The sequence below is a fragment of the Eretmochelys imbricata genome, chromosome 4, assembly GCF_965152235.1.
Source record: "Eretmochelys imbricata isolate rEreImb1 chromosome 4, rEreImb1.hap1, whole genome shotgun sequence".
NCBI lineage: Eukaryota > Metazoa > Chordata > Testudines > Cheloniidae > Eretmochelys > Eretmochelys imbricata.
The window spans coordinates 115,362,768-115,385,584 of record NC_135575.1 but is presented as its reverse complement, the minus strand read 5'-3'; the positions used below and the strand labels follow the sequence as shown (position 1 = coordinate 115,385,584).

The 22,817-nt window shown below is 42.8% G+C and overlaps 1 protein-coding gene across 1 annotated transcript in view; it reads right to left on the bottom strand.

Moving 5' to 3' along the window:
- Window positions 1-22,817, bottom strand: part of PROM1 (prominin 1) — a 79,275-nt gene that overhangs the window by 18,320 nt on the left and 38,138 nt on the right. The window contains exons 7-16 of the mRNA XM_077814625.1: window positions 17,483-17,572; window positions 15,571-15,788; window positions 15,092-15,166; window positions 13,627-13,690; window positions 12,618-12,626; window positions 9,448-9,607; window positions 4,124-4,276; window positions 2,689-2,812; window positions 2,115-2,218; window positions 1,571-1,655 (exon numbers count right to left, since the gene is read on the bottom strand). Of these exons, the coding sequence (XP_077670751.1) occupies window positions 1,571-1,655; window positions 2,115-2,218; window positions 2,689-2,812; window positions 4,124-4,276; window positions 9,448-9,607; window positions 12,618-12,626; window positions 13,627-13,690; window positions 15,092-15,166; window positions 15,571-15,788; window positions 17,483-17,572 (1,082 nt within the window). The remainder of the gene's footprint in view (window positions 1-1,570; window positions 1,656-2,114; window positions 2,219-2,688; window positions 2,813-4,123; window positions 4,277-9,447; window positions 9,608-12,617; window positions 12,627-13,626; window positions 13,691-15,091; window positions 15,167-15,570; window positions 15,789-17,482; window positions 17,573-22,817) is intronic.

Genomic DNA, 22,817 nt, shown 5'->3' with positions numbered 1-22,817 from the left:
TTCAGACAAAGCAGTCTTAAAATGGCCAGGCTATGCCACAGGCTGTATGGTAGATCTAGAGAATATAGGACTCTAGCATTTTATCAGCCCTGACAGAAATTCTATACCATAATTGGGTAAAGTGATCACCAATTGATCAGAAAAGATCCTCTAACAATTTATCAAGATAACAGAAAGACCCCAGCCTACTATGTAATGGAAGACAAGTATTGCACCGATTTGTGCCGTCCAGCGAACAGGGCATTGGACTGGGATGCAGGAGATCAGAGTTCTATTCCAAGTTTGCCACTGGATTCCTGAGAGACCTTGGGCAAGTCATTTAATGTCTTTGTGCCTTCATTTCTCCTCCGTCCTCTGTTTTGTCTATTCTTTGTATACTCTTTGGGGCAGGGACAGTCTCTTGCTATGCGTAGGCTCAATGCCTATTATAATGAGGCACTAATCTTAGTTGAGGCCTCTAGAAGCTACTGCAGTACAAATTAGTACAGCTGATTATTACATCCAATTAACCTTGGCCAATTCTAGAAACCAAGCTGGGAGAAATAATTTTTTCCACTCTCAAATAATACAAGTTTTGACATGGGTTGTGGGGAGCATATAGGACAGCAATTCATTTCTTTGGCCAACTTTAATTCTGTTTCCTGCCAAACTGAACATGTCAGTATAGGGGCTTGAAATATGAAGAGTGAGACTGTATGTTGTCTGCAACTAATAAGAAGTCTCAGCATCTCCTGGAGAATGCTAGACTTTGAGGTCTTCATGTATGTAAAATAAAAAATAGCATCAGAGCTTAAGAACAGAAGGGACTACCAGATCTATCTAATCTGACCTCTGGTATATCACAAGCCATGAACACCTCCCGTGCTATATTCCACCTCCAACAATGTTATTACTTATAAATAAGGCTATGATTTAGTCACTGAGTTCACGGAATCCGTGACTTCCAAAGACCTCTGTGACTTCAGCCCTGGCTATAAGCTTCCTGCGGCTGCCGGTAGCGGGGGGACCCCCTGCAGCTCCCTGCGGCCACCACCACTGGTCGCAGGGGGATTTCCGTGGCTCCCTGTGCTATGGCTGGCATGGGGACCCCACCGCTGTGGGTGGAGGGGGAGGGGCCCATGGAACTCCCAGCCAACCAGCATCTGTCCAGCCACTTCCCATTTTATCATGGATAGTTTTAGTCAAAGTCAGGGACCAGTCGCTGGCTTCCATGAATTTTTCTTTATTGACTGTGACCGGTCCGTGACTTTTACTATAAATATCTGTGACAAAAATCTTAGCCTTACTTATAAATAAGTAAGTAAGTAATCCCATGCATAGAGCTCTCCATGCCCATGAAGGCCCTGAATGGAAGAATTCTACAAAGTTATTTACTAAAAATAAGACACTTTCTCCCAGCTTAACCAGGTTTGACTGTTAGAGAATACAGGAATGGACAACCCTTCCCCTCCCCCCCAAAACCACCTGTTTCTACTGTGTTCAAGAACACCTGAAAAGGTTAGCTAACAACTGCAATCTCCCTCCACACGCTCCAAAATTAGGATCACAATCACAAACTTCCTTTACTTACCATGCTAATGTTCAGAAACTCATTGATATTGAAGAGATTTTCTAGGTGAAGTGTAGTATAAATTCCTTTGTTTTCTTTACAGTCACTATGAAAATAAATGATGTATATATCAATTTGAAAAACAACTTTGGTGCTATTTTTTTAAAATGATTAACAATGCCAGCACATTTTAGGTTAGTCAATTTTTATAGAGTTCTAGCCATATCTTTTGGATGTCAGGCTATGGGAAGGACAGTATTTAACAATTTGCTTAAAGATTCTATGATGCTGTAAAATACACAAAACAGCTTTTCACAAGGACAGCTGCTTTTGTTCAATTGTATTATACTAAGGCTACCTATAATAACTGGTTTATATGTGGGTCACTCATTTTTGCTAGTGATTCACTAGGAAATTAGGGGGTCACCTTATACAGTAGATAGGCAATTTTTGGAGCTGGAAATCTAGAATATGGAAATTGCTGGCAATGAAGACACAAGGAATCACAAAAAGCAATGCATGGTAACAGCAGTAAATCCTGGCCAAGATTTTATATTTTTTGTACCTGTAAACTTTTTCAAAGGTCAAATTAATATCTGGATTTTTAAGCACGATGGCAGAAAGGTAGCTTCGCCAATGCTGATTCAGTAAGTATGGAGTATCCAAAACCTAGAACAAAGTGCACTGAAATTATTTATCATAATTCTACATTTCTAAATTCCTGCCTGCATTTGTGTATGAGAGCCTTCAACACACACGTGTGTCTCACCCTCAGAGATTATCATCTGCTGATGGAAAAAGAAGCAGACACACCAGACCCAATGATCTGTCAAGAGCAGAAAGTGCAAATTGTAGCTCCACATGTTATCATGGGCTGCTGAGATTCCGGGAGATTTACCTCCAGAGGTAGGCAGACAGTATTTGCATTGCCATTCTCAGTTGCAGATTCAACCAAGAAGAGGATGAGCCTCTCCACCAGAGTGGACACTAATAGTCCCATTTTATCATGACTGATGTGTGTCATCGAAAATGCCAAATCGGCACAAAAATTTACAAACATCTTAAAGACTTGTTGGTTTGGAATGTTTTTTTGTTTGGTTGGTTGTTTTGTTTAATATTTTAAATATGAACAACTTCACCTTGAACAAAGTCCTGTCTTCATAGGGTTCACAGACCAGCTTTTCTACATTTCCACCTGTAACAAAGGTGATGACCACTATGATCATCAGCACCCAGGAGAAAAGGAAACTGAATCCTACTCCACTGAAAAAAGGAAAAAAAAAAATCTAGTGAGAATTTAAGAACATTGAAGTGCATGCAGTAGCTAAGCCAAAATTCAGTAACTGTAGCAATTACCAAGAAGAGGCAAAGACTGTTCCCAGTAGCCCTGCATCAAACTAAGGCAGAGGTCCCTGAATTATGTGACATGTGGAGGAATGTTTGGCGGGCGGTGGGGGGGAAGGGTGTGCAGTGCAGCAGCTTGGGCTAGCCCTCCCGGGGGTGGGAAAGTCTCCACCCCCACCACTGCTCTGCTCCGCCCACCCTGACTCTGCTCCCAGACCCACCTCCACCCCTGTTATCGCTATCCATGTCCCCCACCCAGGAGGCCCGGGGGGAGGAGTGCGCAACCCCCAAGTTTGGGGACCACTGAATTGTTTATATGGACATTTGGTTTGTGGCAAGCTGGGGTATAAATCTACATCACACTCGCCTGCCATGCACTACATGGCTGCGTGGACTCTGCTGCGTGCAGAGTGGACTTAATTTACCCCACTTTGAAATGGGAGTAGAATAAAGCACACTAGGGATCAGAGTCTGAGACACAAGCAGGCTCGCTCCTTTCTTAGGTTGGAAGTGGAGCATATTGCCTCTGTCAAGAGTGAGAGCATTGCCTTTTTTAATTTTTTTTTTTAAATGAAGCCTTTAGTCTTCAAAAGTGGTTGTGCAAGTTCCAGCCCTCCTCAGCAAGAAGGATGGATTAAACCCAAAGCTAGGATCCCTAAGGATCATTATCGCCCACAGAAAAAAGCCCTCAGCAATCAGACAGAAATAGGCCATATTCCCCTATTCTTCTGATGCAGCTGATAGAATCTCTTTCTTTTGGAGCCCAAACCATGTTTAAAAAAATGTTCTATACATATTATTTTTAGAGGAAAACTACAGATTCCCTTTATAGTCTAAATAATTAGACATATGTCCCAATTTTGCAATTCCCAAGTTGGTTTAAATGGATGTTTGTTAGCCAAAATGCTCTCACTATAATAGATTCACATGGTTTATCTTCTCACATGATCCTCTAGTAAAGAAATTACTGTATATCAATGCCAGCCTAACATCTTTTGACGCATCCGAAGGCTAGAACTTGCTTCCACTGAGGCACTTAGTTTCCAAACATTTAATCTGTATTTTCCTCTTAAAAATCTATCACCCCTGCCCTCAGTTGGCCAGCGTATATATTTACCCAGGTAATAAAGCCACTGCACTTCAAAATATACTTTCCACAATACAGTACATAACAACTGCAAGAGATGTTTGTGTAATATTTAACTTATATTTTTAAAAATATAAACTCACGCCATAAGGAAATTGCCACCAGTGTTTGAGATACAGCCTCTGGTTGTTGGAGAAGCATGTTTATCATAACCGCAAGTTCCACATAATAGTCCAAGACAGTAAAAGACCAGGATCAGAATCACCATGCAGCAGAGAATTAGACAACCCAACCATCTAATGAATCAATATAGACAGTTACAGGATTAATATGTATGACACACCAGAGACCAAAAAATCAATCATGCATATTAAAGAAGAAATATCAAAGAGATTATAGGGTAAAAATATTATGCAGGGTGACTAATAATTCAGAAGAGACCCATCTCAAATGGGTTATAAACGGAGCAGTGCAAAAATCAAATAAAAATCTGTGAGTGTGGATGTGTTATAGAATTTCCAATTGCTCTTGTAAAGTTTACTTGTCTGAAAATACACAAATATTACTTCATATCTGAATGTTGCAGAACAATTCTGTTTAGATTGTTGGGGTTAAAACCTATGGTAAAGGTGTACAATTTGGCACTTTGCAATGTATTGCTGCAATTACAAAAGCACACAGTTAAATGGCATATAATCAGGGAAATGCAAGATTAACCTTAATTCCTACCAAAGTATTCTTTCCTTCTTACTCATGACAACAAAGTAACTCTGCTCAATCTACCTACATATGTAGAATTTATCCAACACTACTCAACTCCAACACCTTCCATGCCTCTCTCCATCCTTCCTTTCATTTATTCTGATTTCTCTCCCTCCCATCTCCCCTTCTTTCTCACTCTTGCCATACAAGACATTTGATGCACAAAACAAAATATGCCACCCCCAAATAAATACAAAAAAAAAATTCACAGCTAACCAAAAAGAAAACTGTGGAACTAACGTGATATTTGCAAACCATCATGCTGCTTGTATGTTACATCCCTTATCCCCACCCTTTGATTGTCTTAACAGACTAAGTTCTTTAGTGCAGAAACTGTCTTAGGGTATGTCTACACTACGAAATTAGGTCAATCTTATAGAAGTCGATTTTTAGAAATCAATTTTATACAGTCGATTGTGTATGTCCCCACTAAGTGCATTAAGTCGGCAGAATGTGTCCTCAATACTGTGGCTAGCATCGACTTACAGAGCGGTGCACTGTGGGTAGCTTCCCACAGTTCCTGCAGTCTCCGCTGCCCATTTGAATTCTGGGTTAAGTTCCCAATGCCTGATGGGCAAAAACAGTGTCGAGGGTGGTTTTGGGTACATGTCATCAGTTGCCCCTCCCTCTCTCCATGAAAGCAATGGCAGACAATCATTTCGCCCCTTTTTTCCTGGGTTACCCATGCAAATGCCATGCCATGGCAACCATGGAGCCTGCTCAGCTCACTGCTGCCGTTGTGAGCATTGTAAACACCTCACGCATTATCCTGGAGTACGCGCAGAACTCAGCTAAGAGATGCCAGCACGAGGACGATTGTGATGAGGACATGGACACAGATGTTCCTGACACCACTGTGGCAACTGGGACACCATGGGGGCAGTGGGGCTGTGGTAATTGGGACATCATCGCGGCAGTGGGGCTGGTTGATACAGTGGTACACAGATTCTGGGCCCGGCAAACAAGCACTGACTGGTGGGACCACATAATGTTGCGGGTATGGGATGATTCACAGTGGCTGCCAAACTTTCGCATGCATAAGGCCACTTTCTTGAACTTTGTGAGTTGCTTTCCCCCGCCCTGAAGTGCAGGAATACCAAGATGAGAGCTTCCCTGACAGTCGAAAAGTGAGTGGCAATAGCCCTGTGGAAGCTTGCAATGCCTGACTGCTACCGGTCAGTCAGGAATCAATTTGGAGTGGGCAAGTCTACTGTGGGGACTGCCGTGATCCAAGTAGCCAATGCAATCACTGACGTTCTGCTATCAAGGATAGTGACTCTGGGAAACGTGCAGGTCATACTGGATGGCTTTGCTGCAATGGGGTTCCTTAACTGTGGTGGGGCGATAGACGGAACACATACCCCTATCTTGGCACCGGACCACCTTGCCAATCAGTATATAAACCGCAAGGGGTACTTCTCAATGGTGATGCAAGCACTGGTAGATCACAAGGGACGTTTCACTGACATCAACGTGGGATAGCAGGGAAAGGTGCTTGACACTCGCATCTTTAGGAACTCAGGGCTGTTCAAGCAGTTGCAAGAAGGTCTTACTTCCCAGACCAGAAAATTACCGTTGGGGATGTTGAAATGCCAATAGTTATCCTTGGGGACCCAGCCCACCCCTTACTCCCATGGCTCATGAAACACAGGCAGCCTGGACAGTAGTAAGGAGCAGTTCAACTATAGGCTGAGCAAGTGCAGAAAGGTGGTAGAATGTGCCTTTGGATGTTTAAAAGTGCGCTGGTGCTGTTTGCTGACTAGTTAGATCTCAACGCAACCAACATTCCCATTGTTATTGCTGCTTGCTCCATAATATCTGTGAGAGTAAGGGGGAGACATTTATGGCGGGGTGGGAGGTTGAGGCAAATCGCCTGGCAGCCGATTTTGAGCAGCCAGACACCAGGGGGATTGGAAGAGCACAGCTAGGTGTGCTGCACATCAGAGAGACTTTGAAAACCAGTTTCATGACTGGCCAGGCTACGGTGTGACAGCTGTGTGTGTTTCTCCTTGCTGCAAACCCGCACCCTTTGTTGATTTTAATTCCCTGTAAGCCAGCCACCCTCCCCCCTTCAATCACAGCTGGCAAAGGAAATAAAGTATCTATTGTTTTGAAACCATGCACTCTTTCTTTATTAATAAAAAAAAGTGAGATAACTGACAAGGTAGCCCAGGTGGGGTGGGGTGCGGGAGGAGGAAAGGACAAGGCTACATTGCTTATTGTAGCCACACTACAAATCAAAACTGTTTGAATGACAACTTTCTGTTGCTTGGGCCATCCTCTGGAGTGGAGTGGCTGGGTGCCTGAAGCCTCCCACCTCGCATTCTTGGATGTCTGGGAGAGGAGGATATGGAACCTGGGGAGGAGGGCAGGCGGTTATACAGTGGATGCAGCGGGGGTCTGTGCTCTTGTTGGCTTTCCTACAGCTCCAACAGATGCTTCATCATGTCCGTTTGCTCCCCCATTAGCCTCAGCATCACCTCCTGCCTCTGCTCTTCACGCTCACTTAATGCTTTCCTGGCCTCTGCCACTGAATGCCTCCATGCATTAAGCTGTGCCCTTTCAGTGCAGGAGGACTGCATGAGCTCAGAAAACATGTCATCACAAGTGCTTTTTTCTCGCCTTCTAATCTGCAATAACTTCAGGAACAGAGGTGATAGGGGGAGCACAGAAACGCTTGAACCTGGGAGGGAGAAAAAAAGGGAGAGTAAAATTTAAGATGATACATTTCTGAGAACAAAAGGGAGACTCTTTCACAGTGAATCAAGCAATTCACAGCAGACAGCACGTGTGCTTTAGGTACAAGGTCGCATTTTGCCTTTTATATTGAGCGCCTGCTGGTACGGTGACACATCATACACGGCTGGGGCAACAGAATTCAGTTTCCACGCAGTCATGGTAAGCCTTTTGGGGTATGCAGGGTTGGCTTCTTCCGCCTTCGTAACATGTGGGAATGGTTTCAAACTGCAGTGCCATCCTTTCCCATAGCAAGCAATGCCAGTTGGGTTTCACAATTAAAAGGAGGGGCTGCGGTTTTCGGGTGGATGTGCAGCACACACCTCCCCCCACCTCACCGCAGGGCTATTCTCTGGGATGATCCCTTCACCCCTCCCACCACCGCGTGGCTATTCTCCAGGATGATCCCTTTTAGCCATGTGCAAACAACCCAGCATGGACGGGATCCTTTTACTGTTCCCTTACAAAAATTCCACTACTTCAACCAGGTGACTATGAATGATATCACTCTCCTGAGGCTAACACAGAAAGATAAAGACCAAATGAATGCAACCAAAATCCAGGACCATTTGCTGCCATGCTTTGTGCTGCAATGATTCCAGACTACTTGCTAGGCACGGTAAAGTGTCCTACCGTGGAGGACGAAATAAGGCAGTCCTCCCCAGAAACCTTCTGAAAAGGCTTTCAGAGTACCGCCAGGAGAGCTTCATGGAGATGTCCCTGGAGGATTCCCACTCCATCCCCAGACACATTAACAGACTTTTCCAGTAGCTGTACCGGCTGTGAATGCATCCCAATTCTTCAGGGCAAATCAAACATTAAACACTGTTGCTTTTAAACCCTGTACTGTAGTTACAAATGTGCACTCACCAGAGCTGCCTTCTCCAGCTTCAGGGTTGGGGATCCCGCCTTGGGAGGGTATTGGCTCCAGGGTGATGAAAAGGTCCTGGCTGCCAGGGAGAAAGGATTCACCGCTTGCCTGCTGCGCATTCTCCTCCTCTTCCTCATCCACAAAATCCTCCTCCTTGTTGTGTGAGACTCCCCCCTTGCAGGTGTCCACGGACAGTGGTGGGGTAATGGCAGAGTCTCCCCCTAGGATGCCATGCAGCTGATCATAGAAGCGGCATATATGGGGCTCTGACCCGGAGCGACCATTTGCCTCCTTTGTCTTTTGGTAGGCTTGCCTGAGCTCCTTAACTTTCACTAGGCACTGCTGCATGTCCCTGTAGTAGCCTCTCTCCACCATGCCCTGTGCGATTTTGGCATATATATTAGCATTTCTTCTTTTTGATCGGAGTTCGGCCTGCACAGATTCTTCTCCGCATACAGCATCAGATCTAGGGTCTCCCTTTCGGTCCATGCTGGAACTCGTTTGCGATTCTGGGGGGACTGCATGGTCACCTGTGCTGCTGAGCTCGTCACGCTGACCAAACAAGAAATTAAATTCAAAATTTCCCGGAGCTTTTACTGTGTACCTGGCTAGTGCATCGGAGTTCAAAGTGCTGTCCAGAACGGTCACACTGAAGCACTCTGGGATAGCTCCCGGAGACCAGTACCGTCGAATTGCATCTGCACTACCCCAAATTCGACCCAGCAAGGTCAATTTTACCACTACTGCCCTCGCCAGGGAGGAGTATAGAAGTCAATTTTAAGAGACCTTTAGGTCAATGGAATGGGGTTGGTTGTGTAGACGCATTCATTTTAAAATCGACCTAACGTGGCTAAATTTGACCTAAGCCCGTAGTGTAGACCAAGGCCAACTTTATGCTTGTAGAGTGCCCAGCAAAATCCTGACAAGGCCTCTACCACCAGATAAACAATAAATTACAACAACTTCACAATAGCATCGAGGCTGCACTGTCGCTCAGCGATCACAATTTTATTGTCCTGACAAAAACAAATAATTATGTCAAAATATTCCTAGACAGCGTTCCCCTCCTACCTTATTGCTTAAGTAATGTGTACCTACCTGTAGAAATCATACTGTTCCACTACTGGGAAATAATCTTGAACATATGCCTCACTCTGAGTAAGATATATTGTTAAATCAGCTAGAACCTTCTGAACAGGAAGCATTTTAGTGAAGCTAGTGATATTTGAACCAATCAAGTCCAACAAATTTTTGATATCTGAAAAACCAAGCATTGTGGGAGTACATCATTACAAGACCATAAAAGACAAATTATATTCTATATACACCAAGTTAAAATGCTCATTCATTTCAGCCATGTATCTGGAGAAAGGCAAGCCATGAAGACAAGCATGAAACAGGACAGGCAAGCCACAAGGAATATTAGCTTTCAACGTAAGATAATGGCATTTTAAGACACACATACTGTAGTGTTAACATTCAATTTAACAATGAAAGATGTTGACGTCATGTCAGAGTTTTCTTTCTGTTGATTCATTTTAAAAAGAATGTGTTTTTTAAATCCAGCTAGCTTAAATCTTCCATTTTTTTTGGTAATATATGAAATAACAATACTGAGCCAGGCAATTAGGTACTAAGTTTATGAATGATTATTAGGAGAAGTTTTAAGATTGTTTAAACTAGGGCTGTTGATTAATTGCAGTTAACTCACATGATTAACTCAAAAAATTAATCGGGATTAAAAAATTAATCAATTGCAGTTCTAATTGCATTGTTAAACAATAAATACCAATTTAAATTTATTAAATATCTTTGGATTTTTTTCTGCATTTTCAAATATATTGATCTCAATGATACAGAATACAAAGTGTACACTCACTTTATATTATTATTACAAATATTTGGACTGTAAAAGCGATAAAACAGTATTTTTCAATTCACCTCATACAAGTACTGTTGTACAATCTCTATCACAAAAGTGCAGCTTACAAATGTAGATTTTTTTGTTACAAAACACCATTCAAAAAAAACAAAACAAAACAATGCAAAACTTTAGAGCCTACAAGTCCACTCAGTCCTACTTCTCATTCAGCCAATCACTATGACAAACAAGTTTGTTTACATTTATGGGAGATAATGCTGCCCACTTCTTATTTACAATGTCACCAGAAAGTGAGAACAAGCGTTTGTGTGGGACTTCTGTAGCCGGCATTGCAAGGTATTTACATGCCAGATATGCTAAACATTTGTATGCCACTTCATGCTTCGGCCACCATTCCAGGGGACATGCTTCCATGCTGATGACACATTAAAAAAAGAAAGCGTTAATTAAGTTTGCGACTGAACTCCTTGAGGGAGAACTGTAGGTCTCCGGCTCTATTTTACCTGCATTCTGCCATATTTCATGCTATGGTAGTCTCGGATGATGACCCAGCACATGTTCATTTTAAGAACACTTTCGTTGCAGATTTGACAAAACGCAAAGAAGGTACCAGTGTGAAATTTCTAAAGACAGCTACAGTACTCGACCCAAGGTTTAAGAATCTGAAGTGCCTTCCAAAATCTGAGAGGGACAAGGTAGGGAGCACACTTTCAAAAGTCTTAAAAGTGCAACACTCTGATGCAGAAACTACAGAACCCGAACCACCAAAAAATAAAATCAACCTCCTGCTGGTGGCATCTGACTCAGATGATGAAAATTAACATGTGTCGGCCCGCATTGCTTTGGACTGTTATCGAGCAGAACCCGCCATCAGCATGAACATAACATAAGAATGGCCATACTGGGTCAGACCAATGGTCCATCTATCCCAGTATCCTGTCTTCTGACACTGGCCAATGCCAGGTGCCCCAGAGGGAATGAACAGAACAGGTAGTTATCAAGTGATCCATCCCGTGGACGCATGTCCTCTGGAATGGTGGTTGAAGCATGAAGGGACATATGACACTCTAGTGCATCTGGCATGTAAATACCTTGCAACACTAGCTACAACAGTGCCATGCGAAAGCCTGTTCTCAATTTTAGGTGACATTGTGAACAAGAAGCAGGCAGCATTATCTCCTGCAAATGTAAACGAACTTGTTTGTCTGAGCAATTGGCTGAACAAGAAACAGGACTGAGTGGACTTGCAGGCTCTAAAGTTTTACATTGTTTTATTTTTGAAAGCAGTTTTTTTTAAATATATAATTCTACATTTGTAAGTTCAACTTTCCTGATATAGAGATTGCACTACAGTATTTGTATTAAGTGAATTGAAAAATAATATTTCTTTTGTTTTTTACCATGCAAATATTTGTAATAAAAATATAAAGTGAGCAGTGTACACTTTGTATTCTGTGTTGTCATTGAAATCAATATATTTGAAAATGCAGAAAAACATCCAAAAATATTTAATAAATTTCAATTTGTATTCTATTGTTTACCAATGCGATTAAAACTGTGATTAATTTTTTTAAATCCCTTGATAGCCCTAGTTTAAACACGATTCCTACAGTATACAACACACCCTGTTAAAGAATTGAAGATCCTATATTAACTTCTTAACACAGGAAGAGTAAGAAGTTATAATCTCGGTCTTTACAAAATGCATACTTTAAATAAAAAGCCTTTCCAATTAGTTAGCAGCATTCTTCAAAAAGCTGTGCTAATGAAGTAATATTTTGGTCATCTCAATTTATGAGGGAACATGCCAATCTGTTGGCATAATTTAACAATTATATTTAGCTGCACAGAGATCCTAAAATATTTCATACTCCTATTGTTCTATAAATATATAAAGAAATGCATTTTTCTTCATTCTTTTATTCCTTCAAAATTCTGATGCACCCTATTCCATCAGGATACATTCTGTAGATGTCAACTTGTCATATGAATTTGGTAATGCTCAGCACTGTCCCCTCCCTCCAGAAGAATCAGGCCTTTTTTACGCTTCGAAACAAATAGATTCAGGTACCAGGTTTCCTAGACCCAAACCCTCCTCCTCTCTGTTCATGAAATTACTCTATTACAATTTTTTCCCCCTCTGTTTTTAAATTGATGTCTACCCTGCACTCAGTTATTAGTAAGAAACATCAAGCTGCTAAAATAATGAAAGCCTGCCTTGTTTTATGCAAATTGCCAGCTACTGGAAAGGAGTATTTTTGCATTTAGATCTCCTTAATAAAGAAAATGTAACATCACCAGCTTAGAAAACTTTGACTCATTTTAGACAAGGTCACACAGTATGCTATGTTTACATACATACTGTGTATTATTTTCCCAAACTTACAAGGAACAGCTGTTTATATTGGCAGAACAGGTCCACAATGCAAGAACAGAAATTAAAACACATTAGTATACACATTCATATATTAAATGTACTACGTGCTACCCTTTAATGATAACTATACTATTAGCCAATTTAATGATTTTAATGGTTTGATTTTTGGGTAGTTAAAAGGTTAGATAAAGAACAAGTTAAAATACTATGTAAGGTATGTGTTTTACCCACTAGATCTTATACCACAACGTAGATCAGTTTCTTTTTTTATTAGGAGCTTAGCTTAAATAAATAATAAATATTGTATGCGTGCTTTTTCCAACCAAGGCACGGTCAACATTATAGCACAATAAAGATATAGTAACCCAAATGCCATTTAGACATCAAGATTTCACTTGCAAGGCAAAAACAACGAGAAGTCCGGTGGCAGCTGAAAGACTAACAGATTTATTTGGGCATAAGCTTTCGTGGGTAAAGCTTATGCCCACATACATCTGTTGGTCTTTAAGGTGCCACCGGACTCCTCATTGTTTTTGTGGATACAGACTAATTTAGGGGGGAGGGATAGCTCAGAGGTTTGAGCATTGGCCTGCTAAACCCAGGGTTGGGAGCTCAATCCTTGAGGGGGCCATTTGGGGCAAAAATTGGGGATTGGTCCTGCTTTGAGCAGGGGGTTGGACTAGATGACCTCCTGAGGTCCCTTCCAACCCTGATATTCTATGATTCTATTACAGCTACGCCTCTGATACTTGCAAGGTAGCAGTAGTCTAAGAAACAATGCACACAAACACCATATGTTGTCTTCTTAGATTTAATTATGAGACAATAATACTGCCAAAGGTGGTCTTCTCATTCTACAAAAATGTGAACAAGTTTTATAAGCATTTTCTGAGACATCAACAATAAGGAGGATACAAAAATATAACCATGGTAAAGGAGTGATACTAAACTTTAATGTTATGCTCTAGAAAACAATTTATCAATCAAAATAAAAAGCAAATTCTATCATCAGTTTCACCTGATAAGATGTTCCTGGTTTGGTTCAGCACTAAATCTGGAGTATCATTAAAGGCTGCATAGCCCTAAAATAAACGGTGAGAGTTAAAAGAACATCTCAATGCCAAATTGCTCACATCTGTTTTTCTATTATAAAAGGGCTAACATTATACACATCACATCTTATCTGGTATGTCAAACAAATTTTATGTCACCCCTTAAACGTACAAAAATACTACAGAAAGCTTAATGAGAGAGTCTAATCCAGGTAGTTTACTCTCCCAATTAGTCCCTGAAGAAGTAAACACACACACACACACTTTTTAAACATACATCAGTCACATTCTCATGATTATGACCCAAAGGTGCTTTTTGTCCAACGCAGACCTAAAGCTTACAGAGCTAAGGACACAGGCATGTATTCTCTGTAAACAGTGCTGAAATGCTGAACACCTGCACAGTCTTCTCCTCTAAGAGTGCCCCAAGCCCATCCCAAAACAAAAAAGTCACACTGAGAGTGGTGAGCAGAAACACCAGTCAGGAAAGATGACCAAAACGGTCACCAGGGCCAGAATTTCAATCCTTTTCCTCAGGCCTTTGTTTTATGGAAACAAAGGATTATGAACAAAAAAACCTCAAGATGCTCAAAACAGTGGATGCCAATTGCAGGAGAACTTTCCATCATCTTAACCAGATGGGAAAGGAAAGGGCACACTTCACTCTACCTAGCCATCACTCACTACCTTTGTATCTCCCCCTCACTCTTATCACCCATGTGACAGGCAGGGGTCTGGATGAACCCCTCATGCCCTGGGGCTTGTGGACTGCTTTTCTATCTTGTAACAGGGCGTCTAGTAAAGTACCTCAGCTTTAAAATAAGAAAAGGTAGTAGACCAGTGGTGGGCAACCTGCGTCCGTCAGGGTAATCCGCTGGCAGGCCACGAGACAGTTTGTTTACATTGACCGTCTGCAGGCACGGCCATCTGCAGCTCCCAGTGGCCATGGTTCGCCATTCCTGGCCAATGGGAGCCAAAGTAAGTGGCGGCCAGCACGTCCCTGCAGCCTGCACCCTTCCCGTAGCTCCCGTTGGCTGGGAATGGCGAACCGCAGCCACTGGGAGCTGTAGGCAGCCATGCCTGCAGACGGTCAATGTAAACAAACTGTCTTGTGGCCCGCCAGTGGATTACCCTGATGGGACGCAGGTTGCCCACCAGTGCAATAGACCCAGATTTTGTCTTTTTTGCTTTTGAAGAATATCCTGTAGTAGACAATTAATGTTAATTATGGATGCACACTGCTCTGAAGATGTAAAGCCTTAAGTAAGTATTATTACATATTAAATCTTAAGATGTGAACCAACGCTGGGACAGTTAGCAGAGAAACCCACTAAGAAGAGGAAAGGGAAAGAAAGACTTCTACTTGGGAAAGCGAAGAACAAATGTCATATGTAATCATCCCATCCTATTATTTAACGTAAAGAAACATACCTTTTGAACCAAACTGGAAAGGTCTATTTTAAGGACATCATTGACTTTGGCAAGCTGTGTGCTCACACCTGGCAACTAGGATGGAAAAAAGCATTCTTGAGATAAACCAAAATACCATATACGCTACTTGACCATATATTTCAAAGGAGATGTAAAAACAAATTGGAAGAATATGTACAGCACAATATTGCTAGTGCTCTCCTTAAACCTTCATTGGATGAAAGCAAAATTTATAATCAGTTATAGTTAGCAGATCATAGTGTTGGCCAGAACAGCACTTTAACATAGCTGTTTGACACATATATCTCTCTATCTTACTTTCTAGTGCACTCAAGATGAAAGCAGTCATTGAAATTGCACAGATGAAGAGATACAGAACAGATCATTTTACTACACAAATTGAGCCTAAATCAGAGGAATATTCCTGAGGTAATACAATGAAACTACACTGTGAAATGTTGAAAAAAATATTTTCTTACCCCAGTGAAGTTAGCATTGATATTCAGTTGATTTAATGAATTTCTGATAATGTTGCAAGTTGAAGCAGCTTGAGCAGCAGAGCACGCAGAGTCACTGAGTGTATTGCTCAGGTGTATTTTAACATTGGTCAGGTTAGCATGCAGCCTTTCAGTACCTTCCTGCAAAACCTCCACAGAGACGCTCACATTTTCCAGTGCCTCCTTTGTTTCTCTGATTGCTATGATGATACAAAGATTTTAAAACAAGTTTCATTTAGAAGTCAGTCCAGTTACTCAGCAAGATGCATACATTTAATGACAAAAAACAACTATTGCAGCAGAAAATATACTGCAAATAGAAGCATGGCATATTTTGCTAGCACAGGCCAAACATAATCAGTCAGTCAATCTATTTTTACCAGGATTCCACCCACCCCCAAAATGTACCCCTTTTTACTCTTTGTTCGGTTCACTAGTTTTGGTGGATTGCAACACAGAAATACAATGAGACCACTGTTTCATTATCATATACCAGCGCAAGTGGGTCAAGTCATTAGCAACAAATCCAGGGCCTTGTTTTGCAAGCTCAGTACGATATTTTCTGTATTTCTATCACTACCATACACTTGGGGCGCATCACTGAACTGTGAGTTTCAAGTGAAACAGAACATGTTGCACCAGCCAACACTAATGCTGGTTCAACATTTTCTGCCTTTAGACCTCACCCCAGTCATACAAAAACAATGAAGTGCTGAACAGAAGAGTAATAGACAAACAGATACAGCTAAAAATGCACAAGGAAGTGCACAAAAAATGAACCACACTTCACACAACACACAAGATTTTGTCAAGTCTTTTACCTTTGATAGCCCTTTCCACTTTGACTTCAAGCCAAATAGAAAAATAAAGCAAAGAAACGAGAATGATAATGGGTGATGAGAAAGGGGTCTGGTGATGTGTGCAAACAGTTTCATGTGCATGGGTAGAGAAAAATAAAAAAAACAGTGACTAACTTCAGTGATAATTTGCACTTTTGTATGTACAACTGCACCACTTACAAATTCCTGAATTAGCAATCTTGTATAAAACAAGAAATGTTGAAATCATCTTTATAATGGAGAAATCACAGAATCAAGTGTTACTAAGCCCCAAAGCATGTATGGTCAAGAAATTTTAGTTGCTGGTATCTTCACAATAAACTAGACAAATATTTTAACTTGATGGTGCTAGCCCAGGCATAAAAAGCAGCAACACACCTATGAGGACTGAAGGTATAAAACAGTCTGACCTGCCTGAGAAGCAGACAAACTACTACTCATTAATTACAGTTCACAAAAAGTTTGAATGTTTCCTAATCAGCCTTTTCATATAAGAAGAAAAAGTCTGGCAATAGATATACAATTTCAAATTATGGGAAATTCACTACAAAGACCCAGCCGAATAAGCTCAAAACCTTTCATACAATGCAATCAATCCACTGGCTAACTCTGCTGTCTAAACTTTCTACCACTGCAACTTCCATAAACCATTGGGACTACTGGAAGAGGTAAAGATGGGACGTTTACCTAGCCAAAACTTAGCATTCAAAGACGCTTATAAATACCCAGAAGGTCCAGTATCCGTCCATCTGAAAGTTCACAGAGGTCAAATACCTTTTTAAGCAGAAAGATACAAAGATGCATATTCTGAGGAAAAGAAAAATAAGCTCCTGCCACTGGAATAATGCTCTTTCCTCTGTAATGGGACCATGCTTTTCCCTCTTGTCCCAAGGCATGCACAAAACTCTCAATTCATTTGATAAGTGTCACTGCCCAGAAAAATACTCCACCTATAGACTGATTACAAAATTACGTAAACTGTGGAATAGGGAGAGGGTGTCTCTCTTAACAAGGCAATGGAACGTTAATAAATAAAAGCAGAGATGTGCATTTACCTCCTGCCATCATTAGAGCTGCATCGAGTGCAGGGCGCACTTCTTTCGCAAACCGCTCTTGAACTCTGCTGCCAAGCAATGGCCCAACATCTGTAGAAAGAGAAAATAAAACTAAATAATAATAAAATATAATAATAAAAATAAAACACACTGCAAGCCAGTTCAATACAATCCTGTATCACTACTTATCAGAACAAGTATCTTGCACCAATTTTTATTAACTTCTAAAAAAGCTGCACTCAGGACTAAAATCAAAGTTCAGTGTAAGAAGACAACTTCACTGCTCACACCTTCTTTGGCAACACTTACCTCTAAGACTTATGGGATTAAATAATAAATCAAAAGGGAGTGAGGTCTATTTATTTGTGCCTGACTTGGGAAAGTGAAGACAATAGCAATGCAACAAGACACCAGAAACGCGTACTCCAGTATTGCTTTTTGTTATCGAAGCTCTGCTCCTTCGCTTTAGTTTTTCATTTTTCAGAACACACTTTTTTAAGAGTCCATCATTTTGCAGTGAATTTTGGGCAACAATCCTTTACTATGAATTATTTTTCATAGTGCACAAGAAATAGGGAAATTGATTCTTTGGATCCCTTTCTCCCTCCTTTTCCCCAAAAGCCCCAGCTGTGTTCTTAAAAAACAGTTCCAAAGATACTTTAAATTTTCCATTTTTGGACTTCTGCCCATCACTGTAGTATCTGACTATCTTCCACATAGAATACTTGGCAACAGTGAAGTCCCTAGTGAACTTCATGGAGTCTCTAGCTTCTCTCCATTTTCAAGTCACAGAAAGCTCTTAGGGTAGGTTTTTGGGGGGCAGGTTTGGGAGGCAGTGTCAGGGGGCTATGGCATGGGAGCATCCAAGGTGGTCAACATTGTTAATTCTGGTTATGGTGGAAAGGCTTTATTAAACAGGAAGAAGAAAAGGAGTACTTGTGGCACCTTAGAGACTAACCAATTTATTTGAGCATGAGCTTTCGTGAGCCACAGCTCACTGTGGCTCACGAAAGCTCATGCTCAAATAAATTGGTTAGTCTCTAAGGTGCCACAAGTACTCCTTTTCTTTTTGCGAATACAGACTAACACGGCTGTTACTCTGAAACCTGTCATTAAACAGGAAGGTTTTTCAGTGTTTCCTAAAAGTGGTCAAACTCTGGATTTGTCTAAATTCCTCCGTAACTTCATTCCACAGCTTAACTTAATTTAAAATGCTTTGTCAGCAGCTCCCATACACTTTGTTCTGGCTTTTCACTATTGCTCTAGAGCAGGGGTCGGCAACCTTTCAGAAGTGGTGTGCTGAGTCTTCATTTATTCACTTTAATTTAAGGTTTCGTGTGCCAGTAATACATTTTAATGTTTTTTAGAAGGTTTCTCTCTTTAAGTCTATATATTATATAACTAAACTATTGTTGTATGTAAAGTAAACAAGGTTTTCAAAACGTTTAAGAAGCTTCATTTAAAATTAAATTAAAATGCTGATCTTACGCTGCCGGCCCACTCGGCCTGCTGCAGCCTGGGGTTCCATTCACCTAGGCCGGCAGCAGGCTAAGCGGGGCCTGCGGCCGGGACCCCAGACTGGCAGTGGGCTGAGTGGCTCAGCCTGCTGCCGGTCTGGGGTTCTATCCGCTGGCTCCTGCCAGCCAGAGTCCCAGTTGCCGGCTCCTCTCAGCACGCTGCTGGTCTTGGATCCCGGTCCTGCCCACGTAGAGGAGGAACCTACCTTCTCCGTGGTTCTAGCCCATTCTCTTCCTCTCTCTCTGCACTGAGCTGAGGGTGGGAGTGCACTGAGCACAGGGCTGGGGGTGAAGGAACAGGTTGGGGGTTAGGGTGCAGGGTCTGGCCAGGAGCTAGAATGAGGGAGGGGGCTTAGGGTTGGGGCAGGAGCTTTGGGTGTGGAGTGCTTACCTGGGCAGCTCCCATTTGGTGCGACGGGTGCAGGTGGGAATGTGGGGGAGGGGCTGCAGGAGCTCCTGTTTGGTGCTCAAGGTTGGGGTGGGAATGTGGGGGGTGCAAGAGTCAGGGTGGGGGGCTACGGGCGTGTGAGGAGGGTGCAGGAGTCCGGGCAGGGGGTGTGGGGGGTCTGGGTATGTGGGGGGGGGCTGGAGTCAGGGCAAGGCGCGCGTGTGGGGGGGTGTGTAAGGGTGAGGACAGAGGGCTGGGGGTGTGGGCTAGGGTCGTAGGGGTGCTCCCAGCCCCCTGCCCAAAGCAGCTCAAGGCAGGGGGCTGGAGGGGATATGCCCTGTTTCCACCCCGTTGCCCAAGGCCCCATCCCCACCTCTCCTCCACCTCCTCCCTGGAGCAGCAAGCGCACTGCGGCTCCACTTCTTCCCCTCCCTCACAAGGGCCATAAGCTGATGAGTGGCAGAGAGGGAGAGGAGGAGGGGCAGGAAACCAGCATGCTGGGAGAAGAGGCGGGGGAGAGGAGCTCGCCTGCCCTGCAGCAGCAGCTGGCAGGACCACGCTTCTTCACCCTGCCCCCATGGGGCAGAGAAGAGCAGGCCGGGGCGGGCAAGATTTTTAATGGGGTCCCAGCAGGCAGCAGCGTGCCATTAAAAATCGGCACGCGTGCCATAGGTTGCCGACCCCTGCCCTAGAGGAATACAACTCTTGGTGGCTTGTAGATGGAGATGTGGCCTCTTATGAGCTGGAACCTGTCCCACAGTCTGCTTTGAAAATAAAGACTCAGGCCTTAAACTGGCAGAAGCTTACAAGAAGTGGAAGATTGGACAAGTGACCAGGGAAGAGGATAAAAATATTGCTCAGGCATGCAGGAGTGAAATCAGGAAGGCCAAATCACACCTGGAGTTGCAGCTAGCAAGAGATGTTAAGAGCAACAAGAAGGGTTTCTTCAGGTATGTTAGCAACAAGAAGAAAGTCAAGGAAAGCGTGGGCCCCTTACTGAATGAGGGAGGCAACCTAGTGACAGAAGATGTGGAAAAAGCTAATGTACTCAATGCTTTTTTTGCTTCTGTCTTCACAAACAAGGTTAGCTCCCAGGCTGCTGCACTAGGCAGCACAGCATGGGGAGGAGGTGACCAGCCATCTGTGGAGAAAGAAGTGGTTTGCGACTACTTAGAAAAGCTGGATGACCACAAGTCCATGGGGCCGGATGCGCTGCATCCGAGAGTGCTAAAGGAGTTGGCAGATGTGATTGCAGAGCCATTGGCCATTATCTCTGAAAACTCACGGCGATCGGGGTAGGGCCCAGACGACTGGAAAAAGGCTAATGTAGTGCCCATCTTTAAAAAAGGGAAGAAGGAGGATCTTGGGAACTACAGGCCAGTCAGCCTCACCACAGTCCCTGGAAAAATTATGGAGCAGGTCCTCAAGGTATCAATTCTGAAGCACTTAGAGGAGAGCAAAGTGATCAGGAACAGTCAGCATGGATTCACCAAGGGCAAGTCATGCCTGACTAATCTAATTGCCTTCTATGACGAGATAACTGGCTCTGTGGATGAGGGGAAAGCGGTGGATGTGGTGTTCCTCGACTTTACCAAAGCTTTTGATACGGTCTCCCACAGTATTCTTGAAAGTAAGATAAAGAAGTATGGGCTGGATGAATGGACGATACGGTGGATAGAAAGCTGGCTAGATTGTTGGGCTCAACAGGTAGTGATCAATGGCTCCATGTCTAGTTGGCAGCCAGTATCAAGTGGAGTGCTCCAAGGTCGGTTCTCAGGCCGGTTTTGTTCAATATCTTCATAAATGATCTGGAGGATGGTGTGGATTGCACCCTCAGCAAGTTTGCAGATGACACTAAACTGGGAGGAGAGGTAGATACGCTGCAGGGTAGGGATAGGATACAGAGGGACCTAGACAAATTGGAGGATTGGGCCAAAAGAAATCTGATGACGTTCAACAAGGACAAGTGCAGAGTCCGGCACTTAGGATGGAAGAATCCCATGCACCGCTACAGACTAGGGACCAAACGGCTACGCAGCAGTTCTGCAGAAAAGGACCTAGGGGTTACAGTGGACGAGAAGCTGGATATGAGTCAACAGTGTGCCCCTGTTGCCAAGAAGGCCAATGGCCTTTTGGGATGTATAAGTAGGGGCACTGCCAGCAGATCAAGGGACGTGATCGTTCCCCTCTATTCAACATTGGTGAGGCCTCATCTGGAGTACTGTGTCCAGTTTTGGGCCCCACACTATAAGAAGGATGTGGATAAATTAGAGAGAGTCCAGCGGAGGGCAACAAAAATGATTAGGGGACTGGAACACATGACTTATGAGGAGAGGCTGAGGGAACTGGGATTGTTTAGTCTGCAGAAGAGAAGAATGAGGGGGGATTTGATAGCTGCTTTCAACTACCTAAAAGGGGTTCCAAAGAGGATGGATCTAGACTGTTCTCAGTGATAGCGGATGACAGAACAAGGAGTAATGGTCTCAAGTTGCAGTGGGGGAGGTTTAGGTTGGATATTAGGAAAAACTTTTTCACTAGGAGGGTGGTGAAACACTGGAATGCGTTACCTAGGGAGGTGGTAGAATCTCCTTCCTAAGAAGTTTTTAAGGTCAGGCTTGACAAAGCCCTGACTGGGATGATTTAGTTGGGGACTGGTCCTGGTCCTGCTTTGAGCAGGGGGTTGGACTAGATGACCTCCTGAGGTCCCTTCCAACCCTGATATTCCATGATTCTATGGAGGTAGATAAATACTCAGTTTAGTCTCTGTAACTTCAAGAGCATGGAAAGTCATAAATGAATGCTGAACATGCAGATGACTATTTTAAATTATCCTCCAAATGCCCATTCGTCTTGTGCATAGCCACCTGTTCTCTGAGACCAGTTGTGCATTCTGTGGCTCTGTCTAAACTAGGATTTTAAAGGTGTGATGTTAAATAACGTGATAACATGTTTTAAAAGCCTAGCCTAGACAAGACATGCTGTCTTTAACATGTGCTATAGCATGTTAAAGTAAAGTATATACGGTCTTATGTAAACAGATTTTTAAAACTTGCTCGCTAAAGGGTGCTAACACCAGACCTTTTAGTCTAGTCTAGAGAAGATCCATATGTAGCTGGGCTCCTTTTAACTTTAGACACTGAAGTAAAAGCCTTGGGGGGAAAAAATTCCATATTATGGCTTTTTCTTAAAATGCATTTATTTATTCATTCATTAAAAGCTTCAGAAATGTCCCCAAGTGCTATAACTGTGCTGCAGAGGAAAACGCAGCAACTGCTTTAAGTTTCATGATCTGTGCTTTTCAAGTGCTAGTTATAAAATAATTGCTCTCAATAATTCTCTCTTGCTCCAGCCAAATATCTGAAAGAGTTTTACCATCATCAATAAATGTACATCTCAACATGTCTATGTGGTGGGTATTATTAGAATGCCA